We start from the raw sequence: 22,411 nt of genomic DNA, 5'->3' as shown, positions 1-22,411 counted from the left end.
TACTGTTGGGTAAAGTTCTGTTTTATTGACCCGTACATCTCCCTATCTGGAGATATATTTGACTACTCGAAGTTCCGGGTCTAGGTCGTCTCGCCATCTCTACCTCAGCCTGGGGGGGGAGTGGTTCGAAACTCTATATATACCGACCGATTCGAAATTCTATAATACTGATATCTGCACACAAAAATCCAGGCAACCCCCCCCCTGAAAAATAGCCCCAGTGGCTTAGTGCTTCCATCTTCGTGTAGCACAAAGCTAATACTTACGTAATTATCTGTTTGTCTGTCTCTCCATCTGTTATCTCCGATAAACCAATACAGATGGCATTTGGTGTGAGACAGTACTACACACCGGGAAAGCCATCAAATCCGTGAAAATTTGTAAAAAAACCTAAGTGTAATATTTTCAGTTTTCTTATTATTAGTTATGTGATATCGAGAGACGTGCAAAAAATACATAAAGTATTCCTTTGACAAGACTTGTAGTTCAGAAGTAATTACTCGTAATTTGCAATCCCACATGTGGCCTACGCGTCTTAAAATCACTTTACAGTATTTCATTCTTAGTTCAAGGTCAGTTACAAAATTTAATTGTCCGGAAAAGTAAAAAAGGCAATTGAAGGAGATCCGGGTAAGCGCAGCTTCGAGAGAGCTTCCAGTTGAGCTTTTAGAAATTTATGGCGCTCACAAATAATCTTTTACTCAGTTTGCAGAGGCAAAACATTCTTTTTAACAATTCTTGCGAAACAGGTTCTTATAAGGCTGCTCTCGGTTTCCCTACTTATGGCCGTTTCTTTTTTTTACGAGACACGGTATTAATGATACCAATTACGAGTTTTCCTATTAAGAGTAAGATGTTGTTACTTTTTCTCCGATGTGCTCGAAAATCTATACGTTACTGTTGCAAAAGTTAAATGCGAATTTATGAAGTTAAAAATCTGAACATAACGTTAATTAATATTAACGCTTTGTTGTGTCAAATATTGGTGCTGGTATTTGTACATAAATAATTATTGTATTGTACCTATTTTCTTCATAGAAAACGGAAGTTCTTGAATGTAGTTCTAAATAAGTAGATGGGGGAGACCTATATATGTCTAGCAGTGGACGTCCTACGGCTGATATAATGATGATGATGACCCTTTAAGTACTTGAATGTTGAATAGGAGCCTTGCTTAAGTTTTTGAATTTTCAATAGAAAAGAAATAAAAATAGCTTGATTAAAACGGTCTTATATTCGTTCTCCATCATATTTCCAAATAATCTCGTATCGACTCATTTATACACGTCCTTTTCTAACTCGGCAGCGAATCCCATCATTCGTCATGTTGTATGGGAAATATTTCCGATGTACTTACGCTGCCCGCTTCGACCCGCAACTCGGAGCACAGAACAGTATCTAAAACAAAAGGTTCACTCGAAGCATCGGTGAGACGACTAAACATTATGGATCAGAAGATTTACGAGCGTCTATGAATGAAGGATCGAGTAATTATAATTACCAGATACCTACTTGTACTAAGCAATCATTTTGGAAAATCATCTATAAATGATAAGAGTATAAATTGTAAACTTTGATGGGCCGTCTATTTTCCTCTGGAAAACTTTTAATTTTTAAACTTTAAACAATTAGGTAATTTCACCGGTTGTTTTACTCTACACGCCGAAACACAACAGTGCAAGCACTGCTGCTTCACGGCAGGATTAGCGAGCAAGATGGTGGTAGAAATCCGGGCGGACCTTGCACAAGGTTCTACCACCTGCAAATTGTGACGTAAGCACAACAATACTAACAAATATTAAGCCTACAAATAGTCACCGCAAAGCACAAAAACGAGCAGCAATCAACGCCATCAGCTGTGCCATAAAACGCTTAGCCCAAACTAAACGTGCATTATTAATTTATGGAACCATTCAGCTGTTTTTCCCTGTTCTGTGGCCGTGGTTTTTTCGCGGCTGCCCCGAGCACGCGGGTTGCAAATTACATAATTTATCATGTCGACTCCGTTTTGAGCTTGTTTGAAAACATTTTCTTTCACTCGCACGAGAAGTATTTGAGTTATCGTGTATTATTTACTCGTAGGAAATGACTAGGTATTCGTTTTTTCACCTTGAGCCACAGCCAGCCTCTCATTTTATGAATGAATTCTGAATTTGTTGCTGTGCAGTTTTCTGGGATAAAAACTATCTTGTCCTTCCCCAGGACTCAAAATATCTGTATGCCGAATTTCATCTAAATCGGTTCAGTGGTTTGGACGTGATGACGTAATAAACAAACTGACTTATACAATTAAATTTCATTGCAGTAGGTGCATTGTTATTTCAGTACTTTATTTGTTAGTTTTTGATCTATATTTTTTTATTCACTTTTTTGACTTGAATCATAAATTATATGTATTTTTTTGAAACTTATATATACTTTGGCATATAAACCATTTCCACCGATCTCTCTCTAAGGTTCTGGCAGAATACCAGCGTCTTTTTTCCCATAGCACATGGTATCCACTAAAGCACATGTTTTAAGATTTTTGATTTATTTTTGTTTTTTAGTTTTAGCTAACCCTATTAGGTTAATCTTAACTTTATTAATGCCTACCTATGTATAGTTCGATATTGTGTTTTTTGTGTTATGGTGAAAATAAAGTTTTAATCAATCAATCATTATGGTATTAGTATATGTCGGCGGCCGATCGTAAAATCCGCCAGATCATGAAATTCCTAGGCATATCATGAATGGCGCTATTTCATGATACAATACGGCAGATCTATTAGAGCAACGCATTTGTCGATATTCCTAAAAATCATCGTGATATGCCAAAAAAAAAGAAAAATTTAGGTACGACGAGCGTGTAGCGAGGAGTGATTAGTATGAATTGTGAGCACAACGCACAAGCCGAGCTTGCGAAGCGAGCGTGCCGCGGCAGCGGCAGATATGGCGGCGTTTCATGATATGCCTGGGAATTTCATGATCTGCCTAAACTGGCCAAATCATGAAATGGCGTCGTTTCATGATATACCTAGGAATTTCATGATCTGCCTAAACGTCACTAGGGAAATCATTTAGCGGTGAGTTTTGAAGGATATGGCGGATGTCCCTTAGACAAATCATGAAATGGCGCCATTTCACGATATATGCCTAGGAATTTCGTAATCTGGCGATCGGCCGCCGACAATTACATCCCATTGCCGAGCAATTATAGGCTCTCATAAAAAGGTTTGGACCCTAGTTTACACGCGGGCTCGTTGTTCCGGCCATTCACTATACTATAAGTTACTTATTAGATAAGTACTTACTTTATACCATCGTTATACTTATATTTAACTGAGATCCAGCCCATTATCAACGATGTAAGTTCCAATCACAGAGCGTATTTTCGAGTATCAACTGCTGAGAAAAACAGTCATTACTTTTCAACGATGGCAGTGAAAAACTAAAAACTATTAAAATCTCAATCGCCAATAAAAAAAATCCAGAATCATGAAATGTGGATGTTCTGAAGGCAACGTGGGTATTAAATAAAATCCCGAGATTTAAATTCTACTGCAAGTCCTGATGGTGCAATTCACAGCATACACTGTATATATCGACTAACTAGGTTGTTAAACTGTAACCGACTTTATAATCTGAAATAAAGTATTTTTTTAAACATCACGCCTGTATTCCCAAATGGGGTAGGCAGAGCACACGAAACGTTACCGCTTCGGAGCCACTTTTAGCAATTTAAGGTTTTAAGTAATAAAAGGTAATTTAAGTTTGACAAAAACGGTACAATAGTGACAGGTTGCTAGCATGTCGCCTACGGTAAAACTTAACCTATATCCTCAGTCGCCTCTAACGACATCCACGGAATAAATGGAGAGGTGTAATTCTAACCCGACACCACACGGGTTATAAAACTCAAGATACATTATAATACACATCCTTAATAAAGAAAGATAGATACATAGAAACATTATAATTGTTATTTATTATTTGTGCTTTGAAATTAAGTCTCTTTATTTTTTTATAAACACAGTGAAATGTTGCGCGCCTTAAGTCCATCAAAAAATTAATAAATGGATGTAGTAACTTTTTATTACATGAATTAGACCAACATATGTTGTGACGCAATCATATTTCACAAAAGCCATCGAGAATAATTTACAATGTTTCCCCTAATCTCCAGAGACACGTTTTTAATCACACAGTAAAACCATTATAAGACTGTCCCAAACTGCGGTTGTTTAAATTTTCCAAAATATTTGCATACGCTGTCCCAAGTGCCCCTCCGAATAATTATACGGCCACTGACTGCCAAAATGCATTTTTAGAGCTTATTATAGAGCTTATAACTGTACCACTACCATGAGTTTACAGTGACCGTACTCGATAGCGACGGCGTAAATTATTTGTAGAGGCGCTGTACAATTCTCCATACAAATAATTTACGCCGTCGCTATCGAGTACGGTCACTGTAAACTCATGGTAGTGGTACTGGATAAGTAAAAATAAGCATCTGTGTGTCGGTGCTTAGAATTATTTTCTGTAAAACTTACAGTCTTGTATGCGAATAAAAGGTATTTTATATACTTAGCCTACAACTGTGTTCCACAGCTGGGCAAAGCCCCCCCCCCTCTTAATTTCCATGGACTTGTCTGGTTTGGTTGCAGGCTAAATATATAAAATACCTTTTATTCGCAAACAAAATGTATATCTCCCTCTCCAGAACTATATTTGGCCACTCGCTCAAAAGCGAAGGTCGCAGGGTGAGCAAATTAATTGTTTCAGCTCATTGATGTGGACCTCCGCAAATTAACGCCTGGTTCAATAAATTATTTAAAAGATAAATCAACAAATTTTATTTGGAAAAATTTGTAAATCTAGCCAAATGTATATTGTACTTGACTAGAGAGAGAGAGAGAGAGAGAGAGAGAGAGAGAGAGAAACATTTATTTACACATAAAAATACATTAGATGGAAAAAATAAAAATAAAATCGAATAGTATAAAGTGGACCCACAGTATAAAGTGAACAGCATAGTGTTACGGCAAGCCGCAACGCTGTTTTTCAGTGGGACCCATTTAAAAACTAAAACATATAAAAACATACAACACACTATGACGACACGAACGCCATCGGAAGGAAGTTCGCAAACTTTCAATCCGGAAGCATATATGGCAACACTCGATCAGTTTAACCATTTCAACAGTTAAACCTCAACAAGTCAGACCAGGATTGTAGTGTAATATTTACAATAATTTCAATAATAATGATATTGTGATGCATTACAATAACTCTCGATAAACTATAAAAACAGTGCAAAAATAAAAGAAACATTCCTGATTAAAGACTGGGTGGCCCATTGCAAACCCGTTCACGATAAGTGAAGGTACCGTCATTCTTTGCAAAAACAATAAAAAAAAACATTAACGAATATTCACAGTCTTTCTCATATTATGCGCTCAATGTGCTCAGTGACTATGGTTTCTAATAACAAACTAGCTGTTACCCGCAATTTATTAATCAAGCGTCCGTGACCACTCGTAATTTTCCCGGAATAAAAACTATCCTATGTCCATGCCAGGGTTTCAAACAATCTCCATACCAAACTTCACGTTTGTGTCCTTTAACCGTGAAAGCGCGACATAGGAAATAATAAACAAAGCTACGCACTTACAAAAAGTTATATCCTATGTTATTTATTACCTGGTTAGTCGTGATTGAAGCCCAATAGCTACTATACGTATGTGGGTAAAGTAGACGAATAGATCCACCCCTGCTGGCACACATGTAGAGGTACCGACTCCAAACTGGTTCAAAATAATTTTCACATTCAATCTGTATAAACTACTCGCCATCTTGTACAAAAGATTGATTTTTCCGGTGCAGACACGTTAACTGCTGAGGAGTCCTCATGGTGCTTAGCTTGACCATTCGTTCCACTTCATCAGCATATTATGCATTGATGAGCATAAATTGAAGCCGTGGTGGCCTAGTGGTTTGACCTATCGCCTCTCAAGCAGAGGGTCGTGGGTTCAAACCCCCGCTCGCACCTCTGAGTTTTTAGAAATTCATGTGCGGAATTACATTTGAAGTTTACCACGAGCTTTTCGGTGAAGGAAAACATCGTGAGGAAATCTGCACAAACCTGCGAAGCAATTCAATGGTGCGTGTGAAGTTCCCAATCCGCACTGGGCCCGCGTGGGAACTATGGCCCAAGCCCTCTTGTTCTGAGAGGAGGCCTGTGCCCAGCAGTGGGACGTATACGCTGGGATGATGAGCATAAATTGCTTAACAGCTGTGTTGAACCTGTGAAATACTCTCCGGAATCCATTCATCATTATCCTGACTAAATGACAATGGGACATAATTGGAAGCACTTTCTTTCAAAGAAAAAAAAAAACAAATCAGTTTAAAAATGACTAAATTCTGTAGTAAAATTTTTTTAAACAACGATCGAATTAAAAACCTCTTTGTTTTTTTTTGTATTCGGTTAAGAAAAGTACATGCTATTGGTGATTTTAAGATATTAGTGGTAGTGGTCGAAATAGTATAAATTAAAAAAATCGGTACTAGGAGTAAGTTTGCAATTTCAGCGATTTTTAGTATACTATTAGAGACCGGCCTACATAAGCTACTTTTATCCCGACGTTCCCATGGGGTCGGATTGTACATGTTAAGGAAATCATCTAATTTGACATTCGTAAGTGCTTGTTATAGCCTAAATTGAGTAAAGATATTTTGACTTTGACTTTGAATCTGAACCGCTAAGTCTAGAGTCATGAAATTAAGCTCAGGTGCTTTCCGTGTAATAACCATTACACGGAAAGGTGATGAGTCAAGGTCAAGTCAAGTCAAGAAGTGTCAAAGTAAAGATGCAATTTTTGTAAATTCTCCTGGGAATGTGGTATAAGACAACTCCTGGATTTGCCATATCCTAAGTACAAAATTAGATTTTTATTGAAAAATCTATACATCTGTCTCTTTTTAAAATGCTTTTCTCTACGCAGCAGATATTATTTAAGTGACGTTACATGCAAGTGTGTCTTTTTCTGAATTTCGAAACTTTTTAAGTCTGTTTTCTGTCTTAGTAGCTTAAATACATTTTTTTTGTCCGATAACTTGCACTATAAAGCTTTAATTTGTAAAATAAATAAGAAATAGTCGAGTATCGCATTCAACAAAATTCTGAAATTTTGAATCAAACACCAGTTTTAATAATTACCGCAAGCGAAGGCGCTCGTAAAGGCTAGTATTATATAAAAAAAAAACTAATTACAATAATCTTTTTGGTCACAATTTTCACTTACTCTTCGCTGCATTTATTAAAACCCACAACTGACATTGGTTTACCTACAGTTTTACATATTCTTGCCTTAAAAATAACATTTTCACTTCTCATGCTCGTAAAGTTCGTGTTTATGCTGTATATAGTCGACATAAAATGATTTTTATGCTCTAGAGCATAAAATAAAATCTTCGTCTAAGACCAACTTAAAACCAAGGTCTCAACAGCCACAAACAAAAAAGTTTCTACATATTTTTTAAATAATGTTTAATTTATATAAAACCGAAAATCAATGAAATCAATCAAAATAAATCAGTAAAATTAACAAAATATAATTATTATAATAATGCATAAGAAATAAAAGGTACATAGAAAGTGAATTATTGTTTCTACTGTTGCTAAGTGTAAAACTCGATCATTAAACCCATTTTCCCCTCGACGTGTCTATCTGAACTATATGAACAGAATCTGGCTATATGAACGTCTTGGGTGAAATAGCTTGTTTTATGCCCTTGTTGTGCAATCTACTATTTAAATCATCTCTTCGTGAATCAACCCGAAAGAGCGCAAACCGAAGAAAGAGGCGTGGTAGCCGAGTGGTTTGGTTGTATCGTTACATTTTTGTTTACATAAAATCGTTTTAAGATATTTAAACTTTCTGTACCAACGTGGTTTGGAGAGGCGAAGAATGTTTCTATGATTCAATATCCGAAAGATGAACAACGGAACTCTATTATTACTTGTCGAAAATTTGCTTTGCTCTGAACTTTTTAAATATTCAATGTACACAACACCAAAGTTATTACGACTTGAAATTTCAATGAGTTTTTAATTAAAACCAAATTTCATTTCAGGGGTGCGAAACATTTGAGTCGATGACGACCTTATGTTTATACATTTGCGGACAGACGGCTCGATACAGTTAGTAAGTTTTAATGAGATTTTTGAGGTAGCCGTGTGGTCTTGGGGAGAGACATGAAATTCGGCTCGTAAATTGACTTAGCCGAAGTTACTTTCGGTTTGTCGTGTCCCAGGTTAATCCGCTTGAAAGTTACAAATTTACCGTAGAGATGGGAAAATCGTGATGGGCTAAGACTTATCTGAAACATGGCACTTGTTTATTTATTAGCCAAGTTAGATAAGCTTCGCGTCTGAAGACAGCGAAAGATTTTTAAATTGGCCTGACGTCTTTTTATAAATTCATTTAGTGTTGTCGACCTCTGAAATATAAAAAATGGTGGTGAAAAAATATATTTGCAACTTGATGATCAAAAGAAGCGTAAAACAGTTCGGTATTAGGATTACTTCTATTTATACGTTCACTTTACGTTAACCTAATGGAATTAAGTTCGGCCGTCTCGATTAGGAACATGAATTAATTTAAGCTAACCAAGAAAAAAGGTTGTCCTTATTTCAACGTGACCATGGGTTCAAATGAGCTTCCTTCGGGAGAAAAAAAAATAATTAGTCCCTTTCGCTTCCCTTTTATTATAGCAAATGTTTGTATAATTCCTTTATATTATCGTCCGCCTTTTCATTATATAAAAGGTACGAAAGTAATCCGTGCTAAACTATACAATATATTTATGTATAATTAAATTATAAGAACTAAAGTATAGTTCCAGCGGGCAACATTTGGTTTTATATAAAGTGAACTTTTCTCTAAATGCCTCTCAACCCTGTACCAAGTAAACTGCGCTATAATTATTGTATGCATACATTCCACTAAACCATTAAAAAATAAAATAACATAATTCTGAGGGGTCAATGGACTTCAGTGATAATAAAAAGTTAGGATAGTTTCACACGCTTTGTCAAAATATGACATGCAAATTTCAATTTCATTATACTCTTTCAATTTAATTTGGTAGTTTCCAACAAGTCAAGTCATTAATCTTAGTCTAAATACAATTAATATTCACAGCAGTAATATAAAGTTTTTTTTTTTAATAACTTAAGTAAGCGCGTTTAATATTAATTATTCATTTTAAATAACTATTTTAGCGAGGATTTTTATTTAATAAATGTCAATAATATTAGCAATGTCTGTCTGGCACACACAATACATATAAAACTAAAAATTAATGTTATTAAGATACATAAAATTATAAATTCGTGTCATTAAGATATTCATCAATATTATAGTAACATTTTTCATCAATAAAAATGACAAATTCATAAGTTCAATATTTTCTGGTAATCTAACTGATAACCTTATAATATTTTTTTAAAACACTATATTCAATATAACCTGTGGTTATTTTTATGTGGATTCTAATCGTTATGTTTCTCTGAAGACGTTACAAAAGTTTTTGGTAAAAATAACGTTTCTAATACCTACAAGCTTTCTTGCTGACTGTACTTTTTGTCAACTTTACCTGCATTTTCACCAAAACTACATTTGCATACCAAATTTCAAGTCGATGCCATTAACCGTTGAAGAGTTTCGTCCTGCGGAGACGATCCTGGCCGGATTATCAGGATGTCACTACCAGATTATTGTATTGTCACGCAATTTACATAAGTATGCCAAATTTCAAGTCAATTCGACTACGGAAGTTGGTCGAATTTAATTTGTTAGATTTGACTACAGATCTTTTTTCCTTCTGGATTGCAGACGAACAAGTGGGTCTCCTGATGGTAAGAGATCACCAACGCCCATAGACACCTGCAACACCAGGGGGATTGCAGATGCGTTGCCAACCTTGAGGCCAACAACGACAACGACAGATAAACAACGGGGCAGGTGAAACTAAATAATAGCTTGTAAAAAAGGATCATAATAATAACTGTACTTTTTAATTAACCATTAGTATAAGTCGAATGTAAAATCAGTTTGAAATCAAGGTAGTACTCAGAACTTTCCTTCACTTAAGTCAAATGCTCCGCGAAATAATTAAATTGGTAAGGTTTCTGGACAAATGGTTATTGGCGAAGGAATCCAAGGGTATTAATTTCTTTGCCAAAGGTTTTTAGTGAAATTAATGGGGTTGGCCCCTTAAAGGGTTTTATTGCTGGCCCCAATGAATTGGCTATTGGTAGCGTTTTCCATTAGGTCTGTTTCCGCAGATTCAGCCTCTGATTTGTTGTAATAAGTTAAGAAATTTGGTTTAAACTAGCTGCTACCCGCGACTCCGTCCACGTAGAATTCGTTTGCCACCTCCCGCGAAATTCAAAATTTTCCGGGATAAAAACTATCCTATATCGTTCCCTGGGACTCAAAATTTCATCGCAATCGGTTCAGAAGTTCAGACGAGACAAGTTAACAAATAAACAGACAAACCAACTTTCCAATTTATAATATTAGTTAGTTCATGTTCTGGTCTGTAATAATTTTGCCTAAGCCACTCTGAGTAAATTAAAGAAATAGATCCCTACCTTTTATTCCTTAGGGATTAAAAAAATATTGCGTTTCACTCCCGCTAGGTGAGGCTATAATTGACGTATTTTTAGAAACGAGAACAATATTTGATTTCTAGCTCTATTTTTGCTTTGTTTCGTAGATTAATATAAAAACAGGTCTAGCCTATTTCAACATGTTTTAAAATATTTCGAAAACTCTTAAACAAGACCTTTAATAAAAGTCATATTTATATACAGCCACTAAGAGTTTATTTCACCTTTTTACCGCAGAAGTTGGCGCACATTCATCTTGCCCTTTTTCATTTTCTTTTTTTTTTCATTTCTCACTGGCGTGAGAGGTTTTATGTTTTATATAAATCATACAGTTTTAGATCCCCCCGAGATTTACGAGGGCAGCGAATAATCGAAACTAGTGGACATAAAAAGTTGAGCAACATGTTAAATGTTTCCTCATGACATATGGTGGGTTGTTTTTACTCGTCAGTGGTGGGAACTTAAAAGGGTGCAAGAACGGTGTGTACATAGTATATGTTTTAAGTTTGGGAAGCTGTGTTTTCCTGCCTTATACTATAATGTGTCTGGCATAAACATATTTGTTTTTTTTTTCAAAGATTTTAAAGGATGTAATTATAAAATACCCTGTTAATTTGTATTCGTCTAAATGTAATCAGCTTAATATTACGTACAAGGTAAACTATTAAAACAAAACATTGAATCAATTATATTTAAAAATAATATATATTGACCAACGAACGCTTAAAAATATTCTTGTCTCATACCCGATTCAAAGTAGGTCAGCTGAGTTTTCCCAGTGGACTTTTTCGTGGCTTAATTAATTATTCTGTAATTAATGAGTAAATAAACATACGTTTACAAATTAATTTGGTTTGACGTATAAACATGTAATACGTTATTTTGGGTTAGTTTTAATACAGGACTATATTTTGCCAGGATATGGTGATACTGATGACGTAACGTAGCTTAATTAAATAATAATAACCTACCCAACCAAAGTTGAAAGACCCGCGACTTTGTCACTTCAAAGTTTAATATCTCAAAAACGGCTTAAACGGCATCAAAATCGATGAAACATTGTCTAAGAACCATCGCTAGAAAACCAGATTTCAAATAAAAAAACCGCATTCAAGTCGGTCCATCCGTTTAAGAGCTACGGTGCCACAGACAGACAGACACAAATAGCGGTCAAACTTATAACACCCCTCTTTTTGCGTCGGGGGTTAAAAACAGCCATATCCTAAAATAGGGAAGGCTATGCACACAAATTGCGTGCTAAATAAATTAAACCATCTCATTAAAGGGCCGTTTACGTTAAAACTGCGTAATTACCTTTGAAAATTTAAGAAATGCTCCCATATTTTAGTGTGAAGCACTCTGCCTTCAGTAAACGGCCTTTCAAAGACGTTCATCAAAGATGCCTCCAAAAGGTTTCGTAGGAATAAATTGGGCTTTATTGGTGCTATAAAATTAACAAAAAAAAACTGTTTCAGACGATGTTAACCACACGAACACGATTAGTTGCATGAGAAATTTAATTGAGTCAACGTCGGAATGAGAGATAAGAGGTTGGAAACTCGTTTGAAAACCTTTATTATGGCACTAGCTTTTGCCCGCAGATGCGTTCGCACAAAATTAGTATGTAGCTTAAAACTTTTATTGGTATAAAGCTTACTTAAAGCAACAGAAACCTAATATTATTTTGGAATAAAAAGAAGCCTTTATGTTAATCCAGGGTATATATTATCAGTAGAGAGCGGATTTGAACTAGCGATTGCAAGTTTAATGTGGATATGACTAGTGCGTTTGGTTAGATAGATAGATAGATGTATTCATTGGATTGGATTTGTTGTTTCATTGCCTTACAGTTATCTTATTACTTACTTATTTACTTACCGCAATGGAATCTTATAGATAATTAAATTTAATAAATGTTATTCTTGCAACAAACTTTATGTAAAGAAAAATATTCTATTCCAATTAAAGGAGTTTTACACAGCTCAAACATAAGAGATCCTATTTATTACGCACCTTTTTGACAAAAATAAATACTAACTTGTATTAGTCTTATCCATATTAAACTTGTAATTGCTACTTCAAATCCGCTCTCTAATTATCAGCATGTCAAATTTTATGCGAATCCGTTCAGTAGTTTTTTGCGTGAAAGAGACACAGAACTAAGGTCATCGACATAGCTCAGAGAATTAGCAAGTTGAAGTGGCAGTGGGCTGGTCATATATGTCGCAGAACCGACCACCGCTGGAGTAAACGAGTTCTAGAGTGGAGACCGCGTCTAGGCAAACGTAGTGTAGGACGCTCTCCGGCCAGGTGGAGGGACGATCTGCGAAAGGCTGCTGGTAGAAGCTGGATGCGTCTAGCCGAGGACAGGGCGCAATAGCGCTTTTTGGGGGAGGTCTATGTCCAGCAGTGGACTGCTATAGGCTGATGATGATGATGAAATTAAGGAAGTAAAAAAGATTTAGACAAATTAGTAGAAGAAAACAAAGTCGCTAAATTGGCAACACTGACAAAGGTTGACCGATTAAAGGTCTCTATAAAATTACACCGTATCATGCCATGACCGTAATAGGAACGTATTAGACGGACTGTCAAACGGAATTTCAAACGGTGTATGACAACGGATGGTTACAAAACGTGCTAGTGAATAAGAAAGAATATATTTTTGCCTGACACTTTGCTGCACAGTATAACAAGTTTTCTCTACAGTAGGCCAACGCCTTTGTACAAATGCTTTGCTGGGTGTGGCCAGCATTGACCTTGTTTGGGTAAGTGCGACATCAGATATAAGAATTTACGGTAATTCCGAAGAAGCCCAATACTTCGAACCAATGGTGCCCCCCACTGAAGCCCGAATGTTCTGTCATACAGCAAACAAAGAGTCCTCAGGTGAGAGTCAAAGTCAAAGTATCTTAACTAATTTAGGCTATAACAAGCACTTATGAATGTCAATCCGATTCGGAAACCCCTCTGTTCTTGACCTTTTAGCAGTTGCTATCCTTTCATGCGTGCTTTAATTTCAATATAAGTTTCATTTAAAGACACTATATTATTATTATGCTTTCAATCCATCCCTTTTATCATTCCTACCTGCTTTTCTTTACTTTCTAGCTTCTTTCCATGCAGTTAATACGTATACAACACTGGGAGATTGAACGCCGAACATCCGTTTGAAACAAGAAATTTGATCTTTATTACGTCACGAACATATTCCATCTCTTTCTTTAGTAAAGTTAAAGAAGTCATTCGTGAAATGTGAAAGAAAGAGATGGAATATATAAATAAGTAATAAAGGTCAACCTTCTTCGTTCGGCGTTCAACCTCCAGTTTTGAATATAAGCTCCTTGGTCGTGACCAATTTGTTTTTTTTTTATAGTCGGCCGTGGCAAGTGGCCAGTCGAAAAGGTACCGTTGGAGGTTGGATATAAGTAAATTTAGTTTATTATTATTCTCATTTTTTTGTAGTATTTTACTTTCCTCACAGTCGAAATGAAAAGTGTCTAACTCGGGTGAAATTACCCATTTCCCCTCGAACTATTGAAAAAAAAGAGAAATATCTCGGGTGAAATGGGTCACTTTCCACCCTTGGTTATCAATCTACTATTGATAATGAATACATTTTTTATCAAATATATTATTATCTTTAACGAGAAATATGTGGTAATCTTACTTATCCTACTCCTTCTTCCTATACTTATATTATAAATGCCAAAGTTTGTGTGTGTGTGTGTGTGTGTGTGTGTGTGTGTGTGTGTGTGTGTGTGTGTGTGTGTGTGTGTGTGTGTGTGTGTGCGTGTGTGTATATTTGTTACTCCTTCACGCTAAAACGGCTTGACGTATTTTTATGAAATTTGGTACGTAAATAGCTGGACGTCTGGAATAACACATAGGCTACTTTTTGTCCCGATATTACCACGGGGTAGGGATTACGCTGGGCTTAGTCTTGAAATTTTGGACAGTTGTTCACACGTCAATGAAGACCACGATATAAATTTTGGGAATACCCTGGAGAATTTTGTAAAATCTCCGAATTTCAATTGTAACTAACTGATTGATTAGTTGTTAACGCGTGCGAAGCCGCTGCTAGACTCTAGTAATACATATTTTTAGGTATACCTAAGTAGTTTTCGAAAGAATCACTACAATCAAACAGCAATCAGCTTATTCTCGACTCTCGATCTCGAATTATTATTATTTTATTTTAAAATTGTATAATTTTGAGTCATTTGACCGTTTTATCTTATCGTTAAAGTCTAAGAGCGTCTCGCGTATAGTTTTCAGATACTTCTCAATGTTGTTGCGTAGCTCACTATAAGTAAACGTGATATAAGTGTCGTAAGAGTTAAAACAAGTTAAATCAATAAGAGCAGACTTGGAGCTGAAAATTTGTGATAAAAGTGAATTTACTGACATCAAACTTCAAATATTTAAGGGTAGGAAAATTTGGTGTTCTAAAAACATGACAATTTCAAAATAAAACATATAAAAACTATTTGAGATCCTCCTAGCAAATTAAATGTTTACATTATGAACATTTAAATAAACGTGCCCTCAAAAGTTTCAATTTTAAATTCCTTTTTATTCCGCGTTTTGATCATATAAATAAAGGGCATAGTCGGGTTTCAATAGTGAGTGGGCTCATACATCAAATGGGTTAGGGTTTTCTTTTTTTATATGATAACTAGTATTATTTTTGGATGATGATGCAAATCTATATAAAAAACATAATTTTCAAAATTAGAAGCATATCGCTTGAATACATCCCGAGAAACAATAGAAGGGGCAAGCAGATGAAGGGGGTATGTCACAAAAACTTCATTTTGAGTAATTCGTGGTTTTGTGTTTTTACATTGTAGAAAATTTAATACACCAGATACAGCGTTTTAACTTTTACGAAATTGTACCTAATGAAAAATCAAACAAATCTATTATATTTTATCTTGAAAATATGCATTTGGGTACACCTTCTTTCTCATTTTGCTTGTTGAGTGAATAATAGAAGTTTAAAGTATAAATGTGTTTTCTACAAATAAAATTATTTATTCTGTAGTATTTCTTCATAAAAATACCTACCTATATTCGGGTTTCACAAATTTTAATTGATCTGTAATATTGTATTTTATTCCTGCTCTGGTATAAAAACAGTTTCGTGTTTCCTAAGTACTTTTTCAATACGGCCAAAATCCAAATCTGAATCAAGGTAAGAATGTCAAACTTGAGGTATTTATGGTCGAAAAAAGAATTGTGTACATATTAATAAAATTGATATTTGTTAAACACATCTCTAAATACTAGGTAGTTCGCTTTTAAAATTAACATACTTACATAATGTTCATACAGTTTAACATCGGATTGAGTAAGCGGCTGTTTCAAATGTTGTTGAACACTGCCACAGTATATAATTTAAAACTAGCCAAGAGCGTGTCAGACATGCCCAAGATAGGGTTCCGTAGCCGTTAGGAAAAAATCTAGTAACGTTTTTCTAAGAATTTTGCATTTTGTATGGAATCTTCCAAGTGTAGGTATATTCTATACCTTAGGCTCCTGTTTACTCTTAAACTACTAATAATTCTCAAAAAAAATGGGGGTGCAATAAAAAAAAAAATTTTTTGTACCATTTTGTCGGCATGGTTTCTACATATATCGGTACAAAATTACAGCTTTCTAACACTGATAGTCTCTGAGCAAAGCCGCGGACGGACAGAGAGACAGACAGACATAGTGAAACTATAATTCCGTTTTTGCCATTTTGGCTACGGAACCCTAAAAACTCCAAAAAATAATTGAAACTCTCGCATTATGCACTCAAATGATCGCTACTGTTTCATAACACTTCTTTGTACAAAATTGTCAGAAGGCATATAATGATAGTGACAAAGTACTAAAGTTTAAATAATAATCTTTAAACTTGACTGTAACAAAACACTGACTTACCTAAACTTGTATCTTTAAGGTTGAGGTTAGAACCGTCTTTGCGTCGAACACCCTTTGCCTTCCATTGCAGTTGCACTTAGATTTATAATACAGCATCAAGCATTTCCTTGGCACGATATATTTTTAACGAAACAATGGGTTTCCAACCGTTCTGAGTGAACAATGGTTTTAGTCCAAAAAGTATATATTTACTACTTTTAACTCGGAATAGTCGTTTTATTGCTGATCGTACTTTCGCTAGTTAAAACATGAATGATGGTATTATGATTTACTAAACATCTCCCTCTTTCATTAAAAAACGGAAAAAACGAGATTTTTGTGCCTTAGATGAGAATGAGGGAGTTATGTTCGTACATAACACTTTCTTCTGTTACACGCACTCAATATTTGTAGCCACGTCGGGGGCTAAATGCCCTTAGCACGTTTATTCACGTCATCATTAAGTTTTTGCTGTACATAACTCCTTTATCTCTTGAGTTTAAAGCCCTTAAAGACCAAAAATACAAAAACTTAAAGTGTGATGCCTTGCAGTAGTACATAATACTTTTATTTATGCCATCAAATGGAAACGTAAAAATGTGATATACCCCCTTCATCCAATTACCCCTTCAATACATTAAAAAAAATCATAAGTCAAGAACTGTCACAAGTAGGATGTTCATACTCAGCGTAAATATACATTCACTATAAGAGGTACTAAAAAAAAAATCCGAGCCCATTTGATGTCAGGGCCGACTTACTATGGAAACTCGACTATGGCCTTTCAACTTTTAATATCGAGTTGTTCTCGATTAAGTATATTTATAAGTTGAACCATTGCATTGTAGTTTTGAACTATTTTGACTTATTTCGTTTAAAATAATTCTATTTTATGTAGGTACTACAAATGTTTCATAACAATATAACACTGTAACTTGACAAATATTGTTTCAGATATGGCTAAAATATGGCCAGCTATTTTTCTAATAACGACACTACCAACGTTTGTTTTCGCTCACTTCTTACTCTGGCCATCTTGCAAGGAAAATGATGACACTATCCTGGAACCCGGATTCCTTGTTTATATTAAACCGTATCAGACAAACGATATTGACAAGATTTCAAATGTATTTATTTTTCTACGAGATTGTCGTTTCAGGACTCTAGAGCCATATACTGTTCAAAACAATACGATTTGTAAAGGAGCTTATGTAGCAATTGATCCGTTCTCGATGACCGATGTTAAACCATTTGTGGCGAGCTGTTGTTTTAAAAGAATTCCGTTCTATGATGGAGATGACAATATTATACAACAGTTGATGGAGGATAAAATCATACCTAAATCGTCAAAAGATAAGTGTAAGTGTGATTGTGGTTGTGATCTCTCGGACGGCATAAGTATGAAACGCAAACATCTCTTGGACGGCATACGGCATTTAAATTTGTCTCGTAATCAGATTTATCTTATGGATAATCCAGAATTATTTGTGTCTTTTAAATACTTAGAGTCCTTGAATCTTGCCTCGAATCATATTGATAACATGCATGCGGACGTTTTTAAAACATTGACTCACATAAAAAATCTTACTTTGAGTCATAATAGAATCAAAATGTTTCCTGAAACATTATTTCAAGATTTAAGTAAATTAAATGAAGTTGACTTAAGTTATAACTTTATAGAGTATATGCCAGCGTCCGCCTTTCATGGTACTGCTTTGGAAAAATTGAATCTGTCCAACAATAAGCTAAAATATTTGCCTACTAATTTTTTTCTGAATAAAAAAAGCTTAGGAACAACTCTAAAATTATTTTATTTTGACTATAATCCCTGGTATTGTGGGTGCCTTAAAGATATCTTGGTAGATCTAAAAGGACTGAATATTGAGTATAATTTAGACAGATTTAATGGAGTTAATGCAGTGTGTTCATTCGAAAAGACTGGAGCTTTCGGGTGTAATAGATATCTGCACGCAGATTATGAGTCCAATCAGTGTTTAATGTTTAGTAATAAACCACTATAAGTTTAAAAAACTTGGTGTTTAATATTTTTTCGGCGTTTTTTTTTCTAATAAGTAAACTTTTAAGTAAGTATTAGAGCGTCATATTTGAGCGTGATAGTAACGTTATCGAGCAACTTTAAATTTATGTGTAGAATTAAAGTTTGTATACCTAGTTATAAGTGTTAGATTTGACACATTCACTGTCCCCATACAAAGTGATTTGACAAAGTCAAACGTCGAAGTGTTCTTCCACTTTGGGAGTAGTTTAAAGTTGTGAAACAGTTTAGATAATCTAAGATCGATCTCTGGTCGAGGCAGGTTATAATGTATGAAACAAACTTATACCTTTTCTCGATTTTTGGATGTTTAATATTATTAAAAAAAATTGTAGCAAACAAATAACTAATAGACTGAAGATGAGACACCTATTTCATCAAATAAATGTACCTTAAACAGGTTGTGGCACAAACAAGAGTAATAAATAAGTTAACGTATAGACTTTTTTAACAGACAAATGATTGGGTCTAAATGGTTTGAATTAATTACAATGGAAAATATATTTACTGTTACTATCTCATAAAACGAATCGTTCCAACAATGTACTGCAGGTGATCATTTATCTAATCGTAATAATTATTTGACATTGACATTTTATCATCATCATCATCAGCCGGAAGACGTCCACTTTCTTTCTTTTTATAATCTACTAGCTTTACCCGCGGTTTCGCGCGCGTTATCTCTTAATATAAGTTAAATTGATTTTCCGGGGTCTTACTAAATTCTCATAAATTAATGAATAAATAACAGGCGTCCATAGGTTTATGACTCTAAGTCCAACGATTTGGATTTCGCGATTTTATCCTTATCCCGTGGGAAAATCGGAATTAAACGTACCTATTCTATGTGTTATTCCAGACGTCCAGCTATCTACCATATCAAATTTCATTCAAATTCGTCCAGCTGTTTTAGCATGAAGGAGTTACAGACATACACACACATACACACATACACACCCACACACACACACACACACACACACACACACACACACACACACACACACACACACACACACACACACACACACATACAAACACACACATAATTAATCTTTTGCATTTAATATATGTGTTACGTATTATATCAGTATTCTTTATTGAATAAATGCAGTTTTGAATTAAATAAATGGTCAGTTCTTTCAAAAACACCTAGTTTCTTTATGGAGTAGGTGTGATTAAAACGCTAATACAGTATTGTATTGTATTTTAAACTCTTTATTGTACACATAAAAACATATGATATGAATATTAGTATTATCCTGTTTATTTAAAAATTCCAACAAAAACAGTGCACAATGATAAAACCAACTGACAATAACAGTATTATGCCATTACCAGATAACCTCTTCACAAGATAAAGTGAACTGTCGCAACGACTATACCTATGCGCCGCATGGTGACTGGAAATCCGCGCGGTCACAATCATAAAAAAATACAATACACTATACAAGGTGTTAATTAAATAACTGAAAACCTCAGACACAATAATATATTTTTTTCATTTTAAGTTAGTTGATTTCATTTATTTTTGAATACTTAATATCTTTATTATAGTGTTTTATATTAGTGTTTTGATAAGTCAGTAATTCTAGTTCATTTTTAACTCTACACTCATAATACGTATTTGTCAGTTGCGCTTTGACGTTTTTAGAAGAAAATCACACAACAATACAATACAATACCTCTTTATTGCACACCAACACATAGCAAGCAGTACAGAAAACAGATATATACATAGAGACTTTCTGAGGTAAGCAATAGGCCTTATCGCTTCAGAGCGACCTCTTCCAGGCAACCACACATTGACAGCAAAACGGCCAGTATTAAATTATCGAAATAGTATGCAACCTCGCTTAAATATTTAATTGGCGCCTGTTGCAGCCGTAACTTTTAGACTGGGCACAATAAAAAAGGGATTTAAAAAAACAAACAACCTAATTTAAAATTACACTAATGTTCAAATAGGAAATTCGTTTTGATATTAAATGTTACTAAACGCTTGTACGGATGTTCTTGTGAATTTTAGATATCACCTGTTTTACTTTAATACTGTTGCAGTTTTTATTCCTGCTAGTTATAAAGATTTCTATTATTTTAGAAATACACATTTAACCAGTAGATACCTATTAACAAATATTACCCCTGAGGTACCAAGAAAATGCCTGGTAGCAAAACATGTGATGACCTACAAATTTACCTAACTGACAATTTAGCGATGAAGTAATTCATTATGGATTGTAATTTTAAGTTACAAAGTCTCTGAGTGTCATCATTTTGGAGCCGCTTCTCGAGACACTCTACGCTCAATGACATTATCCGTCGTTCTCTTGCTACCGTCAATGTGCCGGCGTTACTGGAGCCATCAGGCATCGCCAGAGATGATGGCAAGAGACCCTGACGGAATATCACTGATTCCGTGGAAATTGGTTCGTGTGCTGGTGTGGGACGCTACTTGCGTAGACACACTAGCTCCTTCCCACGTCCGCGGAACAACAATTCAAGCTGGTGCAGCAGCAGAGGCGGCGGAAAAACTCAAAATAAACAAATACAAAGGTCTCGGCCCTGAATACAACTTTGTTCCATTCGGGGTTGAGACCTTAGGTCCGTAGGGGACCAGCGCAGAAAAATATTTTAAAGAATTATCCAAACGTTTTTCGGTTACCACAGGGGACCGTAGAGCTGGCAGCTTCTTCGCACAACGTACATATCAGCGAATTGCTATACATCGAGGAAAGGCTGCCAGCATCTTTGGGTCCATGCCGCGGGGATACTTCTTTATTTAAATTTATTTTAGTTATTAGTTTGTTTTACTTTTATTTGTCTAATTTTAATGGTTGTGTCCCTAAAAATCCATTTGTACCAATAAAGTTATCTACTTTAAAATAATTACTTCTGTTACAGACCAGATTATCATTCATATGTATAGAGAAACATAAAGTTAATAGAATTAGGTAGGTACTTTATAAGCGAGTCTCATCATAGTTAATCATGTCCGTCCAGGACGTCCACTGTTGGGCATTAATAGGCATCCCCCATATACCTCCAGTTACTTCGGTTGGAAGCGGTCTCATCCACCGCCAAGGTCGTCCATTCATCTCGTTGGTGGACATCCTTCGCTGAGCTTACCGATAAGCGAATTCATCTACGGTAAATAATGTAGAACTTTATGTCAATTTATATTAATTTATGGCAGTATAATGTATCGTATTTCTGTTTGACAATAAGAATTGTGGTATTTATACATGGTTTTTTAATAACTGTACTTTTGTATTTGTAATTGTGGAAATAAATAAATAAAATTTCAATATTGATATTTACTTGCGCATACTACATTATAATGATAGTTGTTACGTGAACACAGTGGACACCCATTTAAAAAATAAAAAATAAAACTTATTTGGTTGATAGGATCTTAAGAATACCTACATTTCTATAGAAGAAAAAACGCAGATTTGTGTAAATATACTTAACAATGTGCATTTTCATATTACAAAGGGGGTGAAATGGGGATTTCAACGAACGCCCATTATGCCTATTATGCAAGCAAGGCGCAGTATTAGGATTTTAACCTTCGGGTGAGTAACATTTCGGTCAAACCTACATTCGGGTTTTAAAAAATTCGGTCAAATAAATATTCGCCATTTCAATATTCTTACCTCTATTTATTTCTCGGATGAATAAAAAAAAAGCTTACCATGGAGCGGGTTGCATGTAGTTGTGGCCGAGCATTAATTGTGAATCACTACAAAAACTGTACAGGTACCTGCATTAATATC

At 35.0% G+C, this 22,411-nt stretch overlaps 1 protein-coding gene across 1 annotated transcript; it reads left to right on the top strand.

Annotated features, from left to right (window-relative positions):
• The first annotated feature begins 15,004 nt into the window (after positions 1 to 15,004).
• LOC141432178 (uncharacterized) lies at positions 15,005 to 21,952 on the top strand. Its single transcript, XM_074093659.1, has 2 exons — positions 15,005 to 15,096; positions 17,531 to 21,952. The coding sequence occupies exon 2, from the start codon at positions 17,533 to 17,535 to the stop codon at positions 18,595 to 18,597; it is 1,065 nt and encodes a 354-aa protein (XP_073949760.1). The 5' UTR covers positions 15,005 to 15,096; positions 17,531 to 17,532; the 3' UTR covers positions 18,598 to 21,952.
• Positions 21,953 to 22,411: the final 459 nt, after the last annotated feature.

The sequence above is a fragment of the Choristoneura fumiferana genome, chromosome 10, assembly GCF_025370935.1.
Source record: "Choristoneura fumiferana chromosome 10, NRCan_CFum_1, whole genome shotgun sequence".
Classification (NCBI taxonomy): Eukaryota; Metazoa; Arthropoda; class Insecta; order Lepidoptera; family Tortricidae; genus Choristoneura; species Choristoneura fumiferana.
This window is presented reverse-complemented; position numbering and strand designations above follow the sequence as displayed.

Coding starts and splice junctions, on each gene's coding strand:
- LOC141432178 (XM_074093659.1), top strand. CDS start 17,533: ATGGCTAAAATATGGCCAGCTATTTTTCTAATAACGACACTACCAACG.